The sequence below is a fragment of the Rhea pennata genome, chromosome 1, assembly GCF_028389875.1.
Source record: "Rhea pennata isolate bPtePen1 chromosome 1, bPtePen1.pri, whole genome shotgun sequence".
Classification (NCBI taxonomy): Eukaryota; Metazoa; Chordata; class Aves; order Rheiformes; family Rheidae; genus Rhea; species Rhea pennata.
The window spans coordinates 72,139,512-72,163,100 of record NC_084663.1 but is presented as its reverse complement, the minus strand read 5'-3'; the positions used below and the strand labels follow the sequence as shown (position 1 = coordinate 72,163,100).

The window sequence follows — 23,589 nt, the reverse complement described above, 5'->3', positions numbered from 1 at the left end:
ACTTACCTATGCAGCTTTAAATCAATTCCCTTCATGCATTGTAATACAGTTTTTAACCACAAGACTCTGTAATATTTTTTCACAGGATCTCTGCCTCATTCATGGAGCAGAATCAATAGTGATTATTTAAAATGTATTTTAACTGTGTTGCCTGGTATATATCCTTGTTACTACACTTTCTTCAAACTCTGCTATCCCATCACATCTCACTTCGTGTGAAGATCCTGGGTGGATATGATTCAAAGCACTGAATCCATCAAAAGGTTATTCCTTTTTACTTATTTATTTATTTTTGCTTAGTTGAGGTTTGCTGACTTCGTATTTTTTCATAGCAAGGCAGCTTTTTGCCAATAAATGTAGAGGACTGCATATTATGAAGACTAGCATTCTACATAGTGAATGCCCAAGTCTGAAAGATTTATTCCCAGTGTCTGTTAATTCAATTATCTTAGTATGTCTGAGAGAATTTCATATTTCTATGTATTTCATTGTTTTTTTTATACTATGCTTATATTGGTAAAGAGGGGGGCATTATTTATGTGCTATTGGTTCAGCTTCTATGGGGGATACAATATCTCTATACATTAATGGCTAGAAATGTGATAATGCTTATGGATTTTAAGTGAGGGGTAAAGGGATGGTGGCTTTATTAGTATTAGCGGATGCCACTTCTATTAGCAGTAATTACATCATAACATTTTAAATAATGTGCTTCTTTAAAATAATCAACAACGAAGTCTATGCCAACATTGTAATTATTTGCACTGCTTACAAAATATAAGCATTTAGGAACAAGGAAATTAAGAACTTAACTATGCTATACAGCCCACATAGACCAAACAGGTAGTAGCCACATTAATGTTAATAAGCATTTAATCATAGAATCATAGAATCGGTAAGGTTGGAAGGGACCTCTGGAGATCATCTAGTCCAACCTCCCTGCTCAAGCTGGGTCACCTAGAGCATGTTAGACAGGGTTGCATCCAGGCGGGCCTTGAAGATCTCCAGAGAAGGAGACTCCACAACCTGTCTGGGCAACCTGGCCCAGTGCTCTGTCACTCTCACAGTGAAGAAATTCCCCCTCACGGTCAGGCGGAACTTCCTGTGCTTCAGTTTCTGCCCATTGCCTCTAGTCCTGTCACATGGGACAACTGGAAAGAGTTTGTCCCCGTCCCCTTGACACCCTCCCTTCAGGTACTTGTACACATCGATAAGATCCCCCCTCAGTCTTCTCTTCCCCAGGCTGAAGAGGCCCAGCTCTTGCAGCCGTTCCTCATAGGGCAGATGCTCCAGCCCTCTGATCATCTTTGTAGCCCTACGCTGGACTCTCTCCAGTAGCTCCATGTCTCTCTTGTACTGGGGAGCCCAGAACTGGACACAGGACTCGAGATGAGGCCTCCCCAGGGCTGAGTAGAGGGGCAGGATCACCTCCCTCGACCTGCTGGCAACAGTCTTCCTAATGCAACCCAGGAGACCATTGGCCTTCTTGGTCTACACATATGCAGAAAATGTTTTTCATTACTATCTACAACAACCTTAACACTGACAGGGGCTTTTTATTCGTTATTATTTTAGTCATTTTAATGTAACTGTTATATAACTACTCTCTTTTAATGTGGTACTGCCAGTGATAACTGTTAATAGCTAAAGTAATGATCAGTATTTTGTTGAAACACTAATCTACACACAGTTTAAGAGGACAGTACCACTTCTATGGTACATTTCTTATAGGTAACGCAGGTTTCATTTCAGATGAATCAGTGCAAATCTCAGTTTTGCAATATCTTTGAAAACTTTGAAAAGCATTTTATTTCTATTTAGACACCTACCCTTGGCTTTAGAAGCCTGTCAGCATCCCAACCTGAACTCATGTCAGTATGATTTTCTTAAGCAAATTTGCAGCCTCTGTTTTGAGTTTCTCACTCCCACTTCCTAATCTGCACATAGCATATGGAGCCACAGCCAAAGTCACATGACTCTGAGGCAAGAAATTAAGTACTATTTCCAAAGATAGTCAAACGTGATAGCATTAAACCCAACACATTGCCTCAGGTGACATGCTGTCCACTGGCTATGGAACAGGCTTCTAAATACTGACGTTTACCACTATCTGAACTGGACATATATTACAAGCTCCTGTAATCTAATTTAACAGCAGATGAGTCCTGTTTGAGAAGTTAAGCAGAACAGCCTTTTTTCTAAATGCTGATTTTGCAGGGTAGGTCTATATACTCTAATAACAAGACACCTCAAAATGTGCAATTAAACTGTTTTACCGTAACTTTCAGCAGCAGGAAGAACTCAAATGCAGCTGGCTTCCAAAAAGAAATCCCAATTTTACATAACCTGATTATCCTAGAGAGGACATAATCCACCCATTCTGAGACAGTGCCCACAGTAACACAACCTTCAGGTATTACTGGAACATGTTGTCAGACACTTATCAGCGGACTATAGGCCAGCAGCTTTCAAATCTTAATAATCACATTTTTGCATCAGATACTGCCCATTTTGAAAGCCCTAGCAGGTGACCTTAAAGCGACTGTTCATGTTTAGAGCATGGCTTGAGATACAGTAGGCGATAACATGAAATCAAACTCAGGGATCTGCAACTAACAGACAAAGAATTCAAGAATTAGACTATGTTTCTAACATAAGTAAAAGATGTGAATGTAGTTAACTTGTCTTGTACTTTAAAAGCACTGTGTAGCATCAAACTACACAATTACTCACACACTAAGAGCTGCTCAAATATGGTGAAATACTGATACATAATGCTGCAGCAAATTAAAGGATCTTGTATGCGGGTCAGTTGTTTGCAAGGACAATGTGAAATGATTTCAGTCCGTATCAAATTACTGTCTTACCTGCTGCAAATAACAGAGGAGCTGATAATGGGGTCTGACACGCTCGGTGCACTTTGAGTAGAAGTTAAGACTTTATGTGGCTTTAAGCCTTGCTTAGTGTCAGTATCTGTAGAGTCTGGAAATGACATGGAAGATGTTTTTCCTGTAGGACTTGCAGCAGGGGTCCCCTGAACTGGTGAATGGCATGGAGAGGTGAGAGGTGAAATATTTGGAGGGATACCTGGGAAGAGAAAAGAAGAGTCTGCTCAATTAATAGAAGTAGCATGTGGACGTATGAATTCACTGTGCAGAAATACTCCACTGGAGATGCAGAGGTAACAGCAGAGCTTCCAAACTGAAAAATAACGAAAAACTCTCCCTATAATTTGAGCCGAGCTCCTGGCTGTCACAGAGAGATGAAGCTCCATTAATATCAGTGGCTTCCACCTGCTGAAGATCTGGCTGAAAACACGAAGCGTATTCTGCCTGCTGAGAAGAATGCACAAACTGACGAGGCATGAAATCAAAGTTATGAATTAGTGGCATCACAACTGGTATCAGCATGTTCTAGGTACAGAAGCACCAAACTCCATCCAATTCCCAGTCTCACCCTCAGTTTCTCTTTGCTTGACTCTCTCCATCTGTAAACCAGGAATAAGAAAGGCTTGCCCGCTTTCCCACCAAATTTGATTTTTTACACATGAAAAGTAGCAACAAACCAAAAGCCCCAATATTTAGCAGTAGCAAGTTATAGTAAAACAAAATATTGCACTTACAATGTTGCCATTTCCACATTCCTCCTAGATGGTGCAGCTTGAGACTACTCTTAAATATCTGTTGTTCACTGTGGGGGGACTTGTGACCATTACCTGTATGGTTTGGTACTGTACACCTGAGCTAATGCATGAGAAACTACACACGTTCACACGTGCACCCAATAGCAGGGTGCAGTTCTCTCTGTCCCCACCTCTACCTGAGTACCACTACCAAGATAAAATACTGCAGCCTGTCCAGGGTTTGAGATAAAGAGTTATACACTCTTTGAATCCCCTTGAGATTTTTTTTTAGTTCTCAGACAAAAAAAAAGGTCCCATTCACAATGAAGTGCAAGGGAGTAAACACTATCTATCTTAAAAGGAAATATATGTAAATTGACATTCCTCCTGAGCTTTGTTCCAAAGTCCATAAGAGACCAGCCCTGGTTCATTTACTATGTTCATCTGCAGAGCCAAATGATATAAAGACCTCAGGAGCTTTAACTATTTCTATGTTTGAATTGTGCCCATTACCCAAATGCGTACCAGACACAGATGCAGCAATTAGCTTTGAACAAGGCAATATGTTGACCTAAGTTTATGAACTATTAACCTCACAGGATACACGCATATTGCTCCAGTGTTTTTCCTGATAACAACTTATTGCGATCTGAGGTTGAAATATGACTTACTGTTGACAATCTGAGACTTCAAAATAAATATCTGACAATTATCACACTGTTATTTTGGGATATCCAGCATCTCCAAAGTTTTGATTAGGCAAATACTTCAGCAAGCATATGGTATGTATTACTGACTTAATTCAACCACTGCAACTATGCAATCCTGAGATCAGAAACCTATGGCCTATAGAAAAATTTTAAAAAAGTCATCAGATGGCCATGACATCTGATTAAATTACATTAAAATACAGAAAGCTGTTTCATATTTACTAATCATTTGAGATACCTGCTTTCCATCCAACAAAAATATGTATTTAAAAATATTTCACAGTCTGTCATTTGCACAGACAATCTAAATCAATTTATAATCTTTCTTACCAGGTAATCTTCATGACTGTTAGAGAATACAATATATAAATTATCTTTATCAATTTCTAGCTAACCTTGGGAACTGAAACAGCAACTTTTGCAATAACATCTCTAACCATAGCTGTCTTTCTGGGTTCCTGTCCCCTGAAATGTTTTTTTAAGCGTAATTTGCCAGAGTAGGCAGCCAAAAATAAGTAAATCTACCAGAAAAGTACAAATCTACCTTCAATAATCCAATATTTAACTGTCCATCGCCAAAGTGAGAGAAAACCTCTTGCCACGGCAACCAGTTTTGAACAATCAAAGTAAGAGAAGAGGATAAATACTAGGGAAATCTTTTAATATATCCATCTGTTTTGGTACTCCAGAACTTGCACATGTGTGCAGTGTTTAAGAAATAAAACAGTTAATTGGATATTGAAATTTCATATGTGAAATTACATATGAAAACACTTGAACTTACCTTAGAGCTTTGCCAAAATAGGTGTAACTATCACTACTTTAAAATACTAATATTTTAGAGCATAATTAAAGTTGCATTCCATAGATTAACATTTATTAACATGTTTATTAACATAACCTAGATTTACAGATTTATCTAGATAAACTCTTAGCAAGAATTATTACATATTGCCAATGAAGCTAAAATATAAAAGTTTAATTGATAATAATCAGGAAAAAAAAATCTTTAGATGGAACATGAAAACAAATAATAATTAAAAATGTATGATTTTAAAAAGTCATTTTGACAGTTGTGAACTGTCAAAATATGACTCTTCTGCACAAAGACTTGAGCCAAAACATTACACAGTCCTCTGGGAACTGCTTGTGACAGACCGGAGCTCTCCATTCATCACTGGGGAGCTCACTTCTCTGTGCAGCAGAGATGACTACTTACACTTTCTGGAAGAAGAACAGACAAAAGATAAACTGACTCATTTTCCAAGTGCAAAATATTAACGCCTCCTTTTTGGGTTATTTGTTTTATCCCTGAAAATCCAATACAAGTCTAAGTTGTGTTTGTTTTATTTTAAAACAAATTCCTGGATTCTTGGCACTATATCCCATTATATTCAAGTTTAATTTTATTCATTTGCTTATGACCACTACTCTTTTAAGATGATATTATATAATTTAATCTTCACTGCAGTATAACAAAGCAGCTTTGGTACCAGAAGACATTAGACTCTCCAGATGATTGAAGAAGAGATGTGATGTGATGTGACAATGCAGAATAATTGTGCAGCCATATTAATCTCTAAATTTGGATTCTCTGACTTTTTGGATATCAGGCTTCAGGCATCTATCAAGTTCCATCTGATGTGTGGGTGGTCACTATTTCTGAATGCCATTATTGCAAATTAGTAAGAAACACGGGCTGATTAAAAAAAAAAAAAAAAAAAAAAAAAAAGTGGTCTTGTGATCATTTTCATTTGCAAGTTAAAGCATGGCTAAATATCATCGTACCCTGGATTCATATGGGGAAAAGAACCACATTACTATGGACTATGGCTGCTTCATGATGGTCTTACTGCATATTTCACTGTCAATTAGAAAGTCACCTTCTCCAATTCTTTCCCTCAGTTAAAATACAAGTCACTTCTTTAACATCCTAAATGATGAGTAAAAAAATCACAGTTTCTCATCTTTAAACATCAGTAAGAGCTACCTCTATTTTCGCAATAATGAATATGCAGAGACAAATCTATGAGTTATAACAGTTTCATCTCAGATGTGTTTGTGCAAAATAGGGTCAGTTGCTGCCTACAAGTCCAAATGGTATATGTGGGTTGTGCTTCAGGAAACTGCAGTCAGACAATATACAGAGACAGTTAATTTAACAAACGTTATAGAAAACATTTGGTTCTTAACCTTAGTGTAGTCAAGGGAATTGCATGAATATAAATCACAGCACAATTTAGTGTAGCACCCACTGCATCATTTCATGACTAACCTCCATAAAGCATAAAAGTCAAAACATTTACACTGGCATTAGCATGAGCTATAGTATTTTAAGCTACACTGTTTTTAAATAAAGGAAATAACTTTATTCATACTGATGGGAAAATGAGAAAAGATACAGATTGGACAGGGACCAAAAGCAGCTGCATGTGTTAGTCACCAAGTTTCCCAGGCAATGAGGCTAAAAGGGCTTCACAGAACCCAGGGCATCGACTCACCTTGCCGACTCTGCCTTTTGGCATTCAGGTGGTTTGTAGAAGACATGGCATAGGACGCGGAGAAGGACCTGCTTTTCGTGATTGTCATCAGAATCGAGCTGTTCCAAGAGTCAGTGCTGGAAAACGAGAGGGCAAATAACCGTGGTTCAGATCGGTGCAGACTGTGAAAGGCTGCATGGTGGAACTGAAGTTTGGAGCAACAGCAAGAATGACGTGATACCCAGATAGCACAAACTCTCTAATGAGGAAAACAGTATTTATCTGCTTGTTGAATTAATATTTGTGAAGAGCTCAGCATTGCATTCAGCAGAAATATTTACAATGCAGGCACTCCAAAGTTGGACTTCCTTCAGTGTCCAGGCCTATTCACTTTATTTATACAAAGATGTCTTCTTTATATTGTTCTGACAGTACAAAGAGGCTTAAAAGTAGACTTGAAATAAGTTACATTTATACCCTCTTTTAATGCCTCCTTACAAGAACCAGAAGTGCCAGAAGTTCTCAATGTAAATGAAAAAATCAGTCTCCTTGACTTCTCTGGTGCGACTGCCAGCACAGATACTGTTAACCCTTTTGGCCCCAAAGGAGCTCCTCAGGAGGCATGATTCGCCTCAGAAGACCCTGCTAGTGGTGTGCCTCTTCTCTGGGTAAAGCACTTCATGCTCCAGCCAGCTTAAATTCATGTTGCATCTCAAAAAAATTCCTATTGATGTGCTCTGAAGAGGACTGGCTGCTGATGTAAGAGAAACTCATTAAAGAAAAAAAAAGGTGTATGTGTGTGTGTGCGCGTTTGTGGAAAAAACAAATGGTGGTGCCTTATAACAGGATGGGTGCATAGTTTTAGCTTTCAGGCTATCACTATATATCAGATGATGCTAAACAGCTCTGTGAAGTAGGAGAACTGCATTTATCATCGTTTTCTTGAATGACAGTCATCAGACGTCAGCTCCACGCAATGATGTAGCACAGCCTTTCGTCTTGAGGCCAGTGACTTCTCCAAACAGACACACCAGGCCTCTCCGGCTCCTTATTTTTCCTCATTATCTCAAATCCACATCCCTCCTGTATCGAGTGATGAGAGGTGACACAAGGCAGAAGATAGCCTTTTAAAGCAGTGTAACTTAAAAAAAAATATTGTCCTGAAAGAAAAAATAGCATAACATTTTAACTCTACTGACACTTCATTGTTCTGGAAGAGCAAGCATTGCCTATTGAATTACAAAATTATTTGCTGGCCAGCTTCAAAGTGCAGATGCCAGAATTCCTGTTATCTATGATGAAGTAGGAAGAAGAAAGAGTTCAGCTGTTTAGGATTTTTTGTTTTGTTTTGTTTTCCAGATCACAGGAAGAATATAAAACACTAGCTCTCAGAAAAAAAAATCTTATTAAGGAAGACCCATTGTATGTAGAATTGACTGAGGACAGAATGAGGAAGCTAGTATTTTTACCAAATCATTTGAAACTATGAGCAGACCATATTTACCAGTTAAACCACAGTTACTAGTTTAGTCAAATGGAGTTGCAAGAATGCAGGATTCCTAATCTTAAACAGAGATTTAAGGGAGATATTTGCAGATCCATGACTACAGAAATCTGGAGGTGATGTCCTAGGTTGCAGGGCATATATGCTGCAGATTCTGTAATTGCAGAAACTGCCATGGGCTGAATCCACGGGCATTCCTCCTCTTCTCCCCTTTGAGCCATGAAATGCTCCTTTCTCTGTGCCCTGTGGCATGCTTGAATTTGGTGCTGGGGAAGTGGCAGGTAACAAAGGAGATTTTTTCCCTTCAATTCAGAATTCTTTTCCTTGAAAGCATATCTGTATTGATCTGCCAAAACTTTTAAGGATAGACTTACAGGTGTCATTTTTCCTCTTTCTAGAATATACATTGTTTCTCCTACTGTAAAAGAAGATCTGCGGACAGTAGGCTGGGAGGCTTGACAGAGGTATAATCATACAACTGGCGACATTAAATGTAGGAAGAATTGATAGATGGCCTGCTTAGCCGGCGCTTCATGCAGAGTTATATAACAACTGTAGGAAAGGACCAACAATAATATTTAATTGCTCCCCTTCTTCTCCCTCGGATTCCCATCTTAGGATGCTTACATACTACGTGAGAGCCTGGGATCAACAGTATAAATCAAATGCGCCCTGGGAACCACAGAGGAGCAGTGACTGAAGAGTATTTCCATTTGGTTATAGCTCCTTTATATTTACTTTTACTGTGATACATGGGACTCCTCACAAAGGGAATTTTGGCTAACCACTTATTTTTCTTGCACTAGACATTCAGTGTACTCTGTAGGCAGCCTTAAACACCTAGCCCCCCTAGACAGGCGATACCTGTATGGGAAAGTAACATATCTGTAAGAGAGACTGAAAAGTCTGACAAAAGCCAGCACTCTGGGACTATATTCACCCCAGCAACAACATGTGCTGTGGATGTTATGTTGGGCTTTCTCAAGTCCTGTCTTTTCCTCCTCTATAGGCACCAAATTTTGAATTGCAGATAAGCACACATATTTTCTGAGATCACAAGCCTAAATTCTCTGCTTGAATTTAGTGTCTTTCCTCTGCTCTTCCGTTGCCCCCAGCAAAACATGTCTCCATGCTCTTTCCTTATTCAATAGCTCTGAGATTATAGCACTTGCTCAGGTATGAAGAGGATATGAAGATTATTCTCCCAGGACAGCACTGTAAATATCCAGCTCTTCTGCTCCATTCTGACTAGAATAGAAAAATGTTCATGGAGCCAGAAAGGATGAAGGGGAGCACAGGAACTGTATACCAGTATTCAGAGTACCCTCCCTGATGAAACAGCTATGCGATATACGCGATACAACATACTTAACAGCACCAGGGACCCAAGCCTCTCTTTTCTGAGCAAGACAAACAGGTAATGTACAATTCCTCCAGATACTTTGCTGCAATCGATGTTGAGGCTTTACTAATTATCCTGCTTTGTAGCTGTGATTCTTCCAGTATCAGCCCTTGCTTACAGGATCCCTGAAAATAAGGTGCATCTTAGATATATAAATATTTAAATGCATCATAAGTAAAAGTCAACAGTCAGAACAGCTGCGTTTATTCCCTCTTAGTGGGAAATTAGGAAAATACTTTTAACTAGATGAGATGACTCGGATCAAGGATATTTTAAGCATCAGCTATTGGTGGTACTAACCACCACAAGTTTTGAAGCCCTATGCATATTGACAGAAAAACAGATTTCAGCTTTAGCTTTTGAGTTTTTTTCTGTGTCAAAGGTACAATGCAGCATCAAAATCTTAGTCTGAATCCCAGAATCTAAACTCTGCTGTTGACAGGAAGGAAATGCTCCACTGCAGTGCTTAAAACCAGGGAAATTATGGTACCTAACCTGCAGTTCAACCCTACACTGCCCATCTCATTTACACCTTGCTTTTCAAACTCTATTGGTAACTCTTCCTTTGTAATTTTACTCTAAGATAAAACTTTTTTTAAAAAAAAAACAATCATAGCAAATCTGCCTAGAAACTAAACTTTCTCCTCTCTGCTAAACCATGCTGTAGTGCTGTAGATTGTGCTGTAGGATCTTTTGATATGCCATTTGTAAGGAGGAAAAAACTACAGAATAGCTTCTTTGGGGATAGTTTATATTCTGCAAGGTAGTATCTTGAGGCTAGAGAAGTGCTTTAAGAATTTGTTTAATGAATGGAATGTATCACCAGGTGTGTTCTGAAAAGTGATGTTCAGCGGCTCAGTTACCTGTTGGAATTGTCCCTCGGCTGCGTGATACCCAGGGAAGAAACCTTTGCATATCAAGGGTGTTATCGCATAATCTTGCCTTGTTTCCAGTTTTATTGTATAATTATTCATGCTGCTAGCCTAAATTGATTTTTTCCTACTTTCTTTCCCTGTAATAGGAATAGTTCCAGCAGAATTCAGCCAATCTGCATTCCTTTGGTAACCCCGTTTAGAGAGATGTGAAAAAATCATTCTAACATGCTTTGCAGCCAGAACTTTTAAAGATGGACTTTAGTGCAGAGAACCAGAGAAATTTGCCCAGAGACACACACAAAAGAGAGAGGAGGTAATTTGCTAACCTAGATGAAGATGATTCATGTGGTTTGATGCTGGCACTGCGATCCCTTCTCACTGGGGCTGGCTCCAGCGTAGGTAATCCTGTGGCTGAAGTTGTTGTGGTCCAAGTTGAGGACACTCGTCTCAGCAGTCCTGGAGGCAAACTTCTCCGTAAGCGCTAGAGAGAAATCAATTTCTTACAGTTATACCAGCTTACAAGAGCTTTAAACAGGTAGAAGAAAAACATTATCTATTGTTTGATTAATTTTTCCTGACAACACCTGGTGAAGTACTTTTAAGTTTTGATTTTCCCAGGTATTAAGTTGCCTAACTCCCATGGAAATCAACACAGCCAGGTGCTTTAAATGTTTGGAGGATTTGGAATTTCCTCCATGTTTTGAGATGGTAAAGTTAAGAAAAAGCTATCTATCCATAGCCCAATAATCATAGACATTCAATGCTTGGCACTCTCACTGAGCCAGCATTGAGCAATTGAGAAATACTGGTCTTATGTGACTTGGTCAATGTTACTTAGCAAGTCCTTTAGAGCCACTAAGATGACTAAGAGATTGCAGTATTTGTCATACGAGAAGAGAATGAGAGAGCTGGGACTGTTTGGCCTCAAGAGGAGAAGGCTTGCGGGGCGATCCTATCAATGTACATAAATACCTGATGGTCTAAAGAAGATGGAGCCAGACTCTGCTCAATAGTGTCCAGTGATGGGCACCAATTAAAATACAAGAAATTCCATTTAAACATAAGAAAAAAACTTTTTTACTGTGAGAGTGGTCAAACACTGGAACAAGATTCCCAGAGAGGTTGTGGAGTTTCCATCGCTGAAGATATTCAAAACACCACTGGAAACAGTTCTAAGCAACCTGTTCTAGCTGGCCCTGCTTTAAGCAGGAAGATTGGAGCAGCTGGTCTCCAGAGGTCCCTTCCAACCTCAACCCTTGTATGATTCTGTGATTTAAGCTGCCCTGAGTGCTCTGTCATGAGAGGCGCAAGGCAAGAAAGGCTGGAGGAAAAATAAGGCAGGGGAAGCATCAACACATCTACCCGATTTGAAGATTTCCCACTAAAATAAAACTTCCATGCTATAAGTTATGTTGTCCTCCAAAAAGCTTAAAGAGAGAGTATGACTGTTTACAGCAGATTTTTTCTGACTACCTTGCATTTTTCTCTCTCCTCATTCTATTCCTTTTTTTCTTGCTAATAATACTGTCATTTTTCCAAAGCAGGAAGGCAGACAGAGGCAATAAGGGATGATGATATGGACAGTCTTTGTGGAGCCAGATTTGCTGTTGTAGATGCTACCATTTTGTAAGATGTTTTTCTTATCTTGTGAAGTATTTACAGTTAAGAACTACAATAAATATTTCTCTATGATGAAGAGCTTTAACCTTGCCAGGGGCTTAAGAGATAGGAGATGGAAGACACTTGTGGCTCAGAAGGATCAAGTAAATAAATAAATGTATTAATTCCTTACCCTAAATACTCAGATGCTTATGGTAACATCCCTAAATCTATATTTAGGCACGTAAATAAATGATTGTAAACGTGTTACATTTTTGTCAACCACAATGTGCTTAGGTCAGTGAATTCTTCAGTCACAAATTATTCCTCTGTAGCATTTAACTCATTTCTTTGCCCTTCCCTTCTGTTCTCCTCACTAGGTATTACACAATAGCAAACGGGTATCTGTTCACTGTGTTTGCTCATGTGATGGCAGTGTTCTTCCATATAATTTTTCCCCTCAGTACCTAAAGCCCAGTCATTATGCATGTGCACACTAAAATTAACTGGAACATACTTTTCACAACCTGTGACCACTCATTTCATTTTTTTGTATGCAGCAGCTACACAGGCTAATAGGGTATTAATAATCATCACACTAAAATAAACAAAAAAAGGATCACTAACGTTGCAATTCAGATGCCAGGAAATGCTCGAATGAATGCTGGCTGTGCAATTTGAACAGCTAAAAGTGGAAAATATTTGCCTATGCAACAGTAGTCTGCCTACATTTAATTTTATAGGGGAAATCACAGGATAGAAGTATCTTGGTTTGGTTCCAAAAGAGAAATGTACGCCTTGCAGGGCAGCTAATTAGCAATGAACCTACAATTCAAACTACTTCGAAGCTGAGTTTTTTTTTTTTTTTTTTTTTTTTTTTTTTTTTTCTGGTTGGTCATTCACTGAATGTGAATAACACTGGCCATTTCTCTATCTTTTAGAATTCTGAGCATCCATACTGCCAAGGCAGTAATATATATACACCTTGATTCTTTTTTTTTCCTCTCAAGATTGTCTCATGAGCCTACAATACTTTGTTTTGGTTTGTTTTTTTGTATGGAACATTTGCAACTTGATTCAAAGCTCCTCAAGGTTGTCAACACAGAGTTTTCCATTAACTTCTATAGGTTTTACATTTTCAGCTCAGGGAAGTAAGAAGAGACTGAAAATTTTATGGAATTTCAAGTTCCAACCTTCAAAGCAGGGAGTAAGATCCCTCACATTACCACTCCTACTGCTTATCAGCTAGGAAGGTCACTGCACATACAGCAGCTCAAATATTTTGAGTGGGAGAGGAATTGCTGTGTGAGAAGCAGCGGAGCAAATGTCTGAGTATGGACGCTGAAATGCTTTTGCTTGCTCTGCTCCCTGACGTTTCCTCATTTAAGCTCCTACCTCACCTGCCAAGAAAATGGCACTACTTCTGTGTGAATTTTTCTGGCTCAAATATCCCATTACAAAAATGCCTGGACCAAATTTAAGCTGGTCTCAAGGCCAGAAAGTGTCTTATTATGAAACCAACAGTCAAGTTTTAATATGATGGGCAGGACCATCAAGTACTCACCTTGGGAATAGCTAGTTTTTCTCCCTTTTCCTGACATTCCTCTGAGTCAGAACAGGTGTAGTTCTCACTGAAGGACACCAAAGGGTTCACCCTTGGCTTGTGAATCGCCTGGAAGGTTAATTGCGTATTAAGCAGGTTGCTCACTGTCCTCAGTGATGTGCACACATTGGGGGGCAGTGAAGGATCTGCCAGGAGGTCTGTAATGAGCCCATGTGCTTCTCCCATGACAGCGATATCCACTGTAATACTGGTACCAGAAGACTGCAGAAGACAAAAATAATATATGTAAGGCAACAGAAGTGTGCAAACCTGCTAAGCAGTATCTAAATATAGAGTGAAATTTCTTAGCAACTTTTGCTGAAGGGCTTATGTACAGAGTGGAAAAATAATACAACGAAATAATTATTTAAACAAAGAGAAATATGCTGAATAGATTGAGCATCAGACATAATGGTCACATTCCACAAAAAGTTTAAAATTTCATCTTATTGATCCATCTTATCAATTTCATCTTATCTAATTTTATAGATTTCATACCTACAGCTTACCTGCCCTATCTGAAGGAGCTGTTCAGGCTTACTATAAAAACACAGTCAATGATCAGGGCTATTTGTACAATTCATTTTGGAGACCTAGCTTAGGACAGAAAGGAGTTCCTCCTCAGAGATGCCTTTTTACTAACTACAGAAGAATCTTACATTCAGTGCTTATGCTTCAATGAATGAAGTCAATCCCAAGCACGAGATTCTTAAAATACCTCCACACTGTTGAAATTTAGCATTCTGGTGTGGTGGCAACAGCAATCTTTGACAAGCAACTGTGTATTGGGCAGCTATCCTGAAACTGAAACAGAGCAAAAATTGAATTATCCAATCCTCGTTTTATTCAGACAAAGGTGACAGGAAGAATTACTCTGCAAACTTGTATGACCAATTCAGATGGTTCTTACTTCCTGCTGGCTTTGAAATACATTCCTACTTTACGTATGTCCTTTAAAAAGGATCATTAACTAAAGTGGTGTGGAAACAGACATAACTCTGAGGAACAGTTCTTTCTATTGGCAGGTCTCACACATCCTTCCCGGTACACACATATAATCAACCTGTACATTTTGCACTACAAACCAACCGTGATGAGAGCAAACTGCCCTTATACGCACAGTCGACTCATCACATCTGCAAGGAATCTCATGCTCCAGGAACACCTTGGACTTACAGTGCCTGCACAAGACGCTTGATCTATACGTGCACCTTGAGTTTGTCCACAATTTCCAAATATCCAGCAGCTCCAACTACTACCAGTCTCAAAACACAGTAGTGCAACATATTGCCCCTGAAAGAAACAATCTATTGCCAAAATCAGGAAAGTTACCAACTCTGCGAACTGACAACTGATGAGACAACTGCAAAGGACTGAGGATCTTCAAAATCTGCTAGAAGAACAGGGAGATTGGATGTATACTGCAGCAGAATAAATAGAAAGGCAGGAAGAACACCTTTCATCACTTCTGAACTTTCAATACAGCCGTGACATTTCAGCCTCGCCAACTGACACACTATAAATCACCATAAATTCTACCAGGAATCACTAATTCAAGGTACTCCAAGACTGACCATTATTTCTTTGGTGCACTTCAGAGATGTAAGCGCAGTCCAGCTGTTAATGCTTGGGACTCTTCAGTAAGCGCAGTATGCCTGGGACACCCTCCCAGAAGAATTTGTGCTAATTTGTTTTCATATCTTTCTTAGAAAAATCTAAGATACACAGTTTTCCAAATGGAGGAATTATGCTTGTGAGAAGAGCATAAAGGTTTCTTGAAGCAGGAAGTACATAGGATGGAGAATTGGGCAGACTCTGTTTAACTGGAGAAAGACCAGAACCCTGGCTGGGAGCGACCCACCAGGAACAGCATTTAAGGGCCTCCCAGTACATCAATGAAGAGCATTCATCACCAGAGCCTGGAACTGCTTCAGCCTCACAAAAGGCTTTACTACAAGGAAGAGCAAAATAAAAGCTTTCTGAGGAAAGCGATACATTAACTAAATTTTAGCCACATGTAAGCTGAGGTAAGAAGTAAAATTGTTTTGATTAAGGCGATACATACATAGTGGGTACACACTGGTATTTCACTTTAGATCAGAGGTATGCTTTCGAAGTGAGCGTTCCTGTTGTCCTCAGATGCCATAAAGACTTCTGTCTTTAGCCCACATCGCAGAGTACTCCGGCTGCATAAAAACTGCTTTCCTTCAGATGAAACCGAACGGTGAGGTGTGCTCCAGGAGTGCATCTCATGCACTCCAACTACTAACAGGCTTTCAGCCTGAAATAACCTCTCCCCACCATGGTCCCAAACACATGGTGTGGACATCAGGTCCTTGGCAGTAGCCATTTCACTCCACTAACCCACTTTGATTGTGCCCTACATCTTGCTAATGTAGATATGAGCCTCAGGACCAGGACACAGGGCCCTCTTGCTCTCCATCCTACCATACAACCAGAAAGTCAGCCTCTTCTTTCTGCATTTCTGGTTTATTTTCTTTGGTATAAAAACAAAAGACAAGAAATTAGTTCATATACTAAAGAGCTGTCTTATCCTACTGAAAAAAACAAATGGTTGAAGTTCATTTAATGGTTCTCTTTATTGCTTAACCTCTCAGGAGTCCATGCAGAAGATTCTGGCAGATGCTAACGAAAATTCTTAAATTAAAAGACAGAGCTTGGGATGGGAGGAATTAATTATCTGTCTTAACCTCAGCCTTGAAAAACAGACCAAAGGGGAGTGAGGGAGAATACATCATTCAAAGTGCGATAGAAGCCGCATATTTTCAGCAAAACTGCATAATCTACAGTTTGAAATTCTATTAAGCCTGGAGCCTGAAGTTGTTGACTGCTGATCAGAGACAGAGATTAATACACCAATGAAGTAAACAAGTCTGACTCAGCGGGCCATACGCAGCGGCCCAGATTTTGTAGAGCAGCGCTGATGTTTTGCAAAGCAGCCAACATTGTTCTCCGTGATCAGTACCAAGCGAGGGGCAGGGGACAGGGGAGAGGGAAACAGCCCTTCTCTCTCCAACGGCACGGGTACTGCCGCGTGCTGCCTGATGTGCGGAGTGGCCTCGTCGTGGTGTGGGGAACCTTGCCTCGAGTCTGCTAGCCGGCAAATTTATCTGACCCAAACTGCGGGCTGCCCGGGGTTACGTGAGGGGCTGGTGCAGACATGTAGCCCAGGAGCAGGGACGTGGTACCACGCGCAGGGTTTGTATCCTCCCTCCTGAGCTGCACCAAGGACAGCCTGCACCCGACCCGACAAGGCAGGTACTTACCTACACAATGCCGTAACGCAGCTGAAGCTGAAGCCCACACCAGAATAAATAAGTGGGAATGAAGCACGACTTTGGAAGCATGCACTGCAACTGGGAAAGGCTCCAGAGCTAGTAATATCACAGATGATACCACCTTGCCCTGAGCATTGTAAGCTCTTGATGTAGCAAGCGGCAAGACCTTTAGGATTTTTGACCAAAAGGGTACTGCCTGCAGAGCAGAAGCTTTCAGCTGACACCTCACACCAAAGCCGTGCCGGCGCTCAGCTCACCTGGGCGAGGTGTGCCCAAGAGGTCAGTCCCACATGCGCAAGGACTCGGAGGCAAAAGCTTAGCGCCCTTCGCCAGGGCTGTGACGACTCTTATATCCTGTCAGTGTATCCTGACAGCCAAAGCAACCATTAAAACATCACCAGATTTCAATGTGTGCCGCATGACATCCTGCATTGCACAATCCTGCCAAGTGAAAACACTTTACACGGTACTTCAAAGACACCACTGCACTGTAAGAGGGAGATGTTTTAAGCAGCAGTCACCGCATGTCATAATTACAATATTGCTTAAACGGACCGTAAAGCTACATCATTCAGTCCTTAGAAATCAAGAGGGTATCTAAAATGAGAAATGATCAAGCATAAATTCAACCTGAAGAAAGAGAAGAGGGTAAACACTGCTCTAATTCACTGATTTCAGTACATTAATGGCACATTCTAAATGCACACAGTTTGCATGTTGTAATTTAATTGCATAGAACTCATATATAGGGAAATAGTTTCTTTTTTTCAAGTGGCTTGAATATTTTATCTACTTCAGGATGAATCTGGAATCCTATCAATGGTCTGACTAGATAAAAAGGCAGATATTTAAATTACTGTTTTCACAAAACAGTTGCTTACACACTGGATGGAAGAAAAAATTGAAAAGTACTGGATCTTTTAGATTCCTTAATTTAAAACAGTAATACCAGTGTCTATCTGCTTTTAAAGCCATTATTCAAATTGTAAACTAAAGTATGTTTTCTAAAAGGACAAGTAATCCTGGAATTTTTGATAACATACATATGGTAATGTGAAGTAATAAAGATTCATGCAGGACTGCAAATTCCTTAAAACTGTAGATTGATGTCATTATATATACATATTCATTCACACATATATACCAACACAACCATTTTTTAGGGTTAAAATGCATTAAAAAATCCATGCTCAAATTTTGTACATAGTTTTCTACTAATGTGAATAGCCTCTGCATGAACTGATCTGGATTCTTTCCAAACCACTTACTCGTATAAACCCAAAGGCCGGATACTTGGGAATACAGGCATGAAATAACATGTTTACAATCAACAATAACACAAACAGCTCTAACTTGATTAAAAAAGAAAAAGCCAGCTATACTAAGGTGAATTTTTGTTTTAGAGTATTCATTTACCAATCTATACTTATAACTGTGAATGCAGTTTCGCTGCATGAATTTTGGAGAAGGTTGGCTTGCTGTTCACTTTGTGACTTCACCCCCACTTGGATTTAAGCAATGTCATGCAGAGACTAGAAGTGATGTTCTAGGGCATGTGCACAAGAAACAAACAGGCTAGAAACCAAAGAAAAATCAGACCGACTAAACATGCTTTCTGATAAATAAGGTAATAAGTAAACTAAATTGCTTGCTATGTTGAAAACCAGCCAGTTTTGTGCTTTTTTTCTCTTTTAAACTGACTTTCAGATTGGTATCTTAGGCTGTGGTACCACCTGGAACTCCTGACTGGGTCTCAATGCATTTGGTGTGTGTCTGTGGGTTTCTTTTTATGTATAGAAATAGGAGAAAAAAAAATCTTTTTTGTTTTTTTTTTTGTTTTTTTTCTCCCCAAAGATCAAAAATGAAAAAAGGTGGCCAGATGATGGTAGGAAGTATTATAGACTGGGGACTGACATGCACATTTCATAGCACTAACTGTGTAATCACTTAAGTGTGATTAAACTTAGTAGGGCAGTTGCTGTGAATTTGCAAGAAAACTTTCACGTACCAAGAAGTGCATCCACTGCTGCAATCGTAGGATCAGATCACCAGGGCACAGAACTCTTATCTCCTAGGAAGATTCAAATTACAGTCTTCAATGCAATTGAAGACAATGTTCTGCTAAATTTTAATGGTCATTTGAATTTTTAGTGTTGGATAACTTGGTTTGGATTCTGTAGCATGGCTGAAACAAAATATTTCAGAATTTGTATTATCTTCTGTAGGTTTTTATATTACATTTTATAAAAATTCCATTTTATTTTATTAAGTTATATTATTCAGAAAAATCTGAGAATAGCTTTTTACTGACTAGGGGGAAAAACAGATAAAACTGTGTAGGAACAATACCTTTAAGGAAAATGAGAATAAAACATTCCTTTATCTGTAAGTCCTTCTAGGTAAATTTAGTTATGAATTTTTCCTGGTTAAGAAACAGTTGACCCACCTGGGAAGCAGATTTGGTATCCTTATACTTAACAGATGCCTTACTGCAAATAAAATTCTGCCCCCCTCCTCTGCTCAGTTGATGTTCTGCATCTGATTCTCATAAAACTAAACTCATCCAGCTTAACTAACAAATACTACTCTCTCTCCACCCAACAAGAAAAGATGATTAACATCACAAAACAGTCAAAAGTTAAGCATAATAGAAAAAGAGAAGAAAGAAAAAAAAACCCGTCATCAAATACAATACACAATTCATTTCACATGGCCCTATGTTAAAAAAAAATCTTCATTTGCTACGGCTAATACACTAAGAAGAAGCACTAAAAGCAGAGATGTTGGCCTTTCACCACATTACACTCAAGTACATTCTGCAAGCAAAAGAAAGGGGGGGTAGTAAGGGGAAAAAGGAAAAGAGCTGCATCCAGCATATCTTCAATCTTCACACAATTACGAGGAACAATAAATCACAATTTGATATAGTTTCCAAGTCACATCATGAACACTCAGGCCAAGCTGTCTGGAAACAAAATTAAAAGCAAATATAATTCTCCATTATTTTAATGTCCACAGAGCGATTTGAAGGATAAACATGAATTGGCTTCTATGGAAATAATGAATCATTTTAAAGGCGCCTCAAACTCAACTACTCCACCCTCCCCTGAATGACTAAGGAGAAAGAAAAGCGTGCACACAATTCTTTGACGTTTCACTTTCCTGCATTTAAAGCTGCAGAACTGGAGTCTTGCACAGATTTATTATTTTTTAATTTATTATTATTTGTACTAATGCAAGACTTTTAGGGTTTTCTCCCTTTCTCTAAATGAACAGGACATTTCTGAGAATCTTTGTCTTCATCTCAGTGAAGCACAGCATTTTCACTTCTCTTTAAAGGTGGACCACTTGCAGAGCTGTCCATAGTCACCCAACCGTAAGAAAAACATTGAAGCACAAAAGATAAGTCCGTAATGAGGGAATACTCAAGATGTTGAGTGAGCCATAACAACTTCGGGTTTGACTCTGGTTACATGGCATTTGGGATGGTATCAGTGTGAAAACATGTATTAACCGTAAATATATATACAGTCCTTTCTGGTAACAGTCAGGTTGAACTCCTGATCTGGGAAGGGATCTGGGCTCAGGGAACTGAAGCATGACCAGTACAAGTATGCATAAGCCGTTCTGGGAAGGCAGGAGCTAACAGAATCGGGGCTCACTGAAGAGGTGTATTCTTAGTCTACTCAGCCTTCGCTTTATTGCAACAAGCCTGTTCTGCAGCACTGACCCTGCAGGCATATGGTCAGCAGGAGCAGCTGTGCTTGGAGCTCCACGTACGCTGATGGGCTACTCTGGATAGTATTCCCACCATAATTCACGTGCTGAACAGCCCAGCATCTACTACCAAACAAGGCCACTAATTTGGATCTTCCTCTGGTACCCCATAACTGGTTGTCACAAAATTTCTAGGAAGATAGGTTATCTGAGAGGCTCCTTCCCACTGTCAAATTTGCTTGAAACTATCAGACAGCATGATCACACAAGCCTGTTCTCTAGAGGGAACCAGAATAAAAACAATACCATTTTTAAATGGCTCTAACATTTAATCTTTTCAGAGTAATCACAACTTTGTAAATATTGAATTTGGAATCTTTCAGAAAGAGGCACGGGTTTGAGGAGGAAATAATTTGTTTTTCTTATAAGATCTACGGAATGCATCACCATTTATAGCAAACTCTGCTCTGGGGCTGCAGTCGCCATCTCTGCTTCCTGTATCTCTACCTTAAGTGACACCATTCATAGAACTCACAGTTAAAGCTGACTAAACTTTTTCCATTACAGGACCTTTCAGTTCTGATAACTTTGTCAGCCAAGGAGTTCAGACTGAAGCGGCCCATGTCAGGTATTTGCCTAGGGCAAATTATTTCAGCATTTGAGAAGAATTGTTCAGACATTTAGAAGAACACTATTTTAGAGTGTTTTATTCATGGTAACAACTCTTAGCAAACTGGTATCATTTAATCTGTGGCAGGCACTGAAGTTGCAGTAAAGGGCATCTTTTGCTTTCCCTAACCTGATATGCCCAGATTTAGTTATATGGTTCCTGGGGAAAACAAAACCAAAGCTAGTCTCGCATCATTTCTGTGTTTGGCAGAAACTAGTCACCAAAATTCCTAAAGATGCTGCAGGTCCTAACTGCTCATACCTCCACACGCTCCTCTCGTGTCTTGTAAATTAAGTATGGCATCCCAAAGGTTGAGACACATCTAAAGGAATGCATTTAATCCCAAACTGCAGTTTTCAGCTGAGACTTACACCTCAGTCATTCTTCTCTCTTGCTGCATGATGATGACATGATAACTGTTAGCCCTGATAACAGGACGATTTCTCCCCTGTTCAGTGCAGAGGCTTGGGTGAGTGTCTCCCTGGGTGAACTACAGCTGCTCAGAGTTTTAACAGAGACATCTGCTTTAAATAATAATACATAGGAAAATCTTTCGCATCTCATAAGCAATAGACAAACAGACATTTCCTCAGGAAAGCATGGCTTCAAGGGTTTCACAGATAAGCATTGCGAATGCTCAGGGGAGGGGAAAAGAAAAAGAGAGAGAAAGAGAGAGAATACATTTCCATCCTAAGCAGTTTTGGTGCCATCTATAACTTGCAAGGAAAACTCTCAGTTCTTGCTTTCAGATCACATGGCAAGTTTTCCCAGGTTTGTAACATGAGGCAGAAGAAACTAACTCCACAGCTGATGTTATCCAAGCAATGAAAAAAAAATGATACACACACAAATATTCCCTAAGGAGATGGACTACTAGATTTAGTAAGATTTGCACCCAAGTGGATTTGAGTACTGAAGTTAACCCAAAGCAACAGAAGAATTTCCCAGGATTTGGTATCTGTCAGAAATCACTGGCACTGACACAAAGTAGTACCTGATTTTCCACATTGCCTCCTCCCATGGTATGGGTCAAATACCTCAGCTGCTACTGGAAAACACTGGAAAACATATGGAAAGTAGGAAGAGGGGGGTCGCCCAGAGCACATGGGTAGTACCGTTGTGGCACAAGCGCTGCACGATGCAAGCGGGAACCAGTAGTATGCTAGATTTCCCTTTGGTTCCTGGGGAAAGCCCAGGTCAAATGAAGATGCTGCAAGGAGTTTGTATTACTTTCTCCAAAAGGTATCTCAAGAGAAGGATCCTGGGAAATAACTCACAGAATGATGCAAAAGCACAGGCTAAGAGCCTCTGGCGATAGCTTGGAAATCTTGTAGAAATGCCAACACTTAGAATCATAGAATCAGTAAGGTTGGAAGGGACCTCTGGAGATCCTCTAGTCCAACCTCCCTGCTCAAGCTGGGTCACCTAGAGCACGTTAGGCAGGATTGCATCCAGGTGGGCCTTGAATATCTCCAGAGAAGGAGACTCCACAACCTCCCTGGGCAACCTGTTCCAGAGCTCCGTCACTCTCACAGGGAAGAAATCCCCCCTCTCGGTCAGGCGGAACTGCCTGTGCTTCAGTTTCTGCCCATTGCCTCCAAGGTAAACCACTTAGGTTTGATGTTCTCAGCAGTGCCTCAGGGATGCAGCCACACAGTTCCCAGGGACTTTCTATACAGTTTGGCTGTCTAGTACCCATAAACTATCAGGACTATCACAGGCTGAAGAACTATTTGATGACATACAGCAGATCGGAGTTAGTGGTACACAGTCAGGGTTTATTATTTAAAAAGGAATCATTGCTCCAGTTCAATTCAGAACTTTTAAAATAAACACTTTTCTTTAAAACACAGCAAAAAAATAAATTCTAAATAGGACTCAAATCTGCTTTGAATAACACAGGCCAAGGAATACAAATCTGTACTTCAGTGACTGTCCTCCATCATTTTCTATTGTTATTCTTCATTTTGTACATCAGATGGCCACAAACTGGTAGCTTGAAGCTGATAGTTCATGCAAAGAAAGAAGCAACAACTGTCTTCAGCCTCAACTTGCGATGCAGTAATACCAGGTGGGATGCAGCAGGAACAATATGCTGGGTGCACACA

General features: G+C 39.8%; 1 protein-coding gene across 4 annotated transcripts in view; it reads right to left on the bottom strand.

The window, feature by feature from the left end:
• The window catches only part of PDE3A (phosphodiesterase 3A), a 257,748-nt gene that overhangs the window by 37,944 nt on the left and 196,215 nt on the right, over window positions 1-23,589 (bottom strand). For 3 of the 4 annotated variants that reach the window (XM_062591400.1, XM_062591408.1, XM_062591418.1), the window contains 4 exons: window positions 13,757-14,017; window positions 10,920-11,074; window positions 6,834-6,949; window positions 2,868-3,087 (listed from right to left, as the gene is read on the bottom strand). In XM_062591400.1, the coding sequence (XP_062447384.1) occupies window positions 2,868-3,087; window positions 6,834-6,949; window positions 10,920-11,074; window positions 13,757-14,017 (752 nt within the window). Of the gene's footprint in view, window positions 1-2,867; window positions 3,088-6,833; window positions 6,950-10,919; window positions 11,075-13,756; window positions 14,018-19,102; window positions 19,130-23,589 lie in introns of those variants that run through there. The other variant, XM_062591429.1, reaches the window with a different exon arrangement.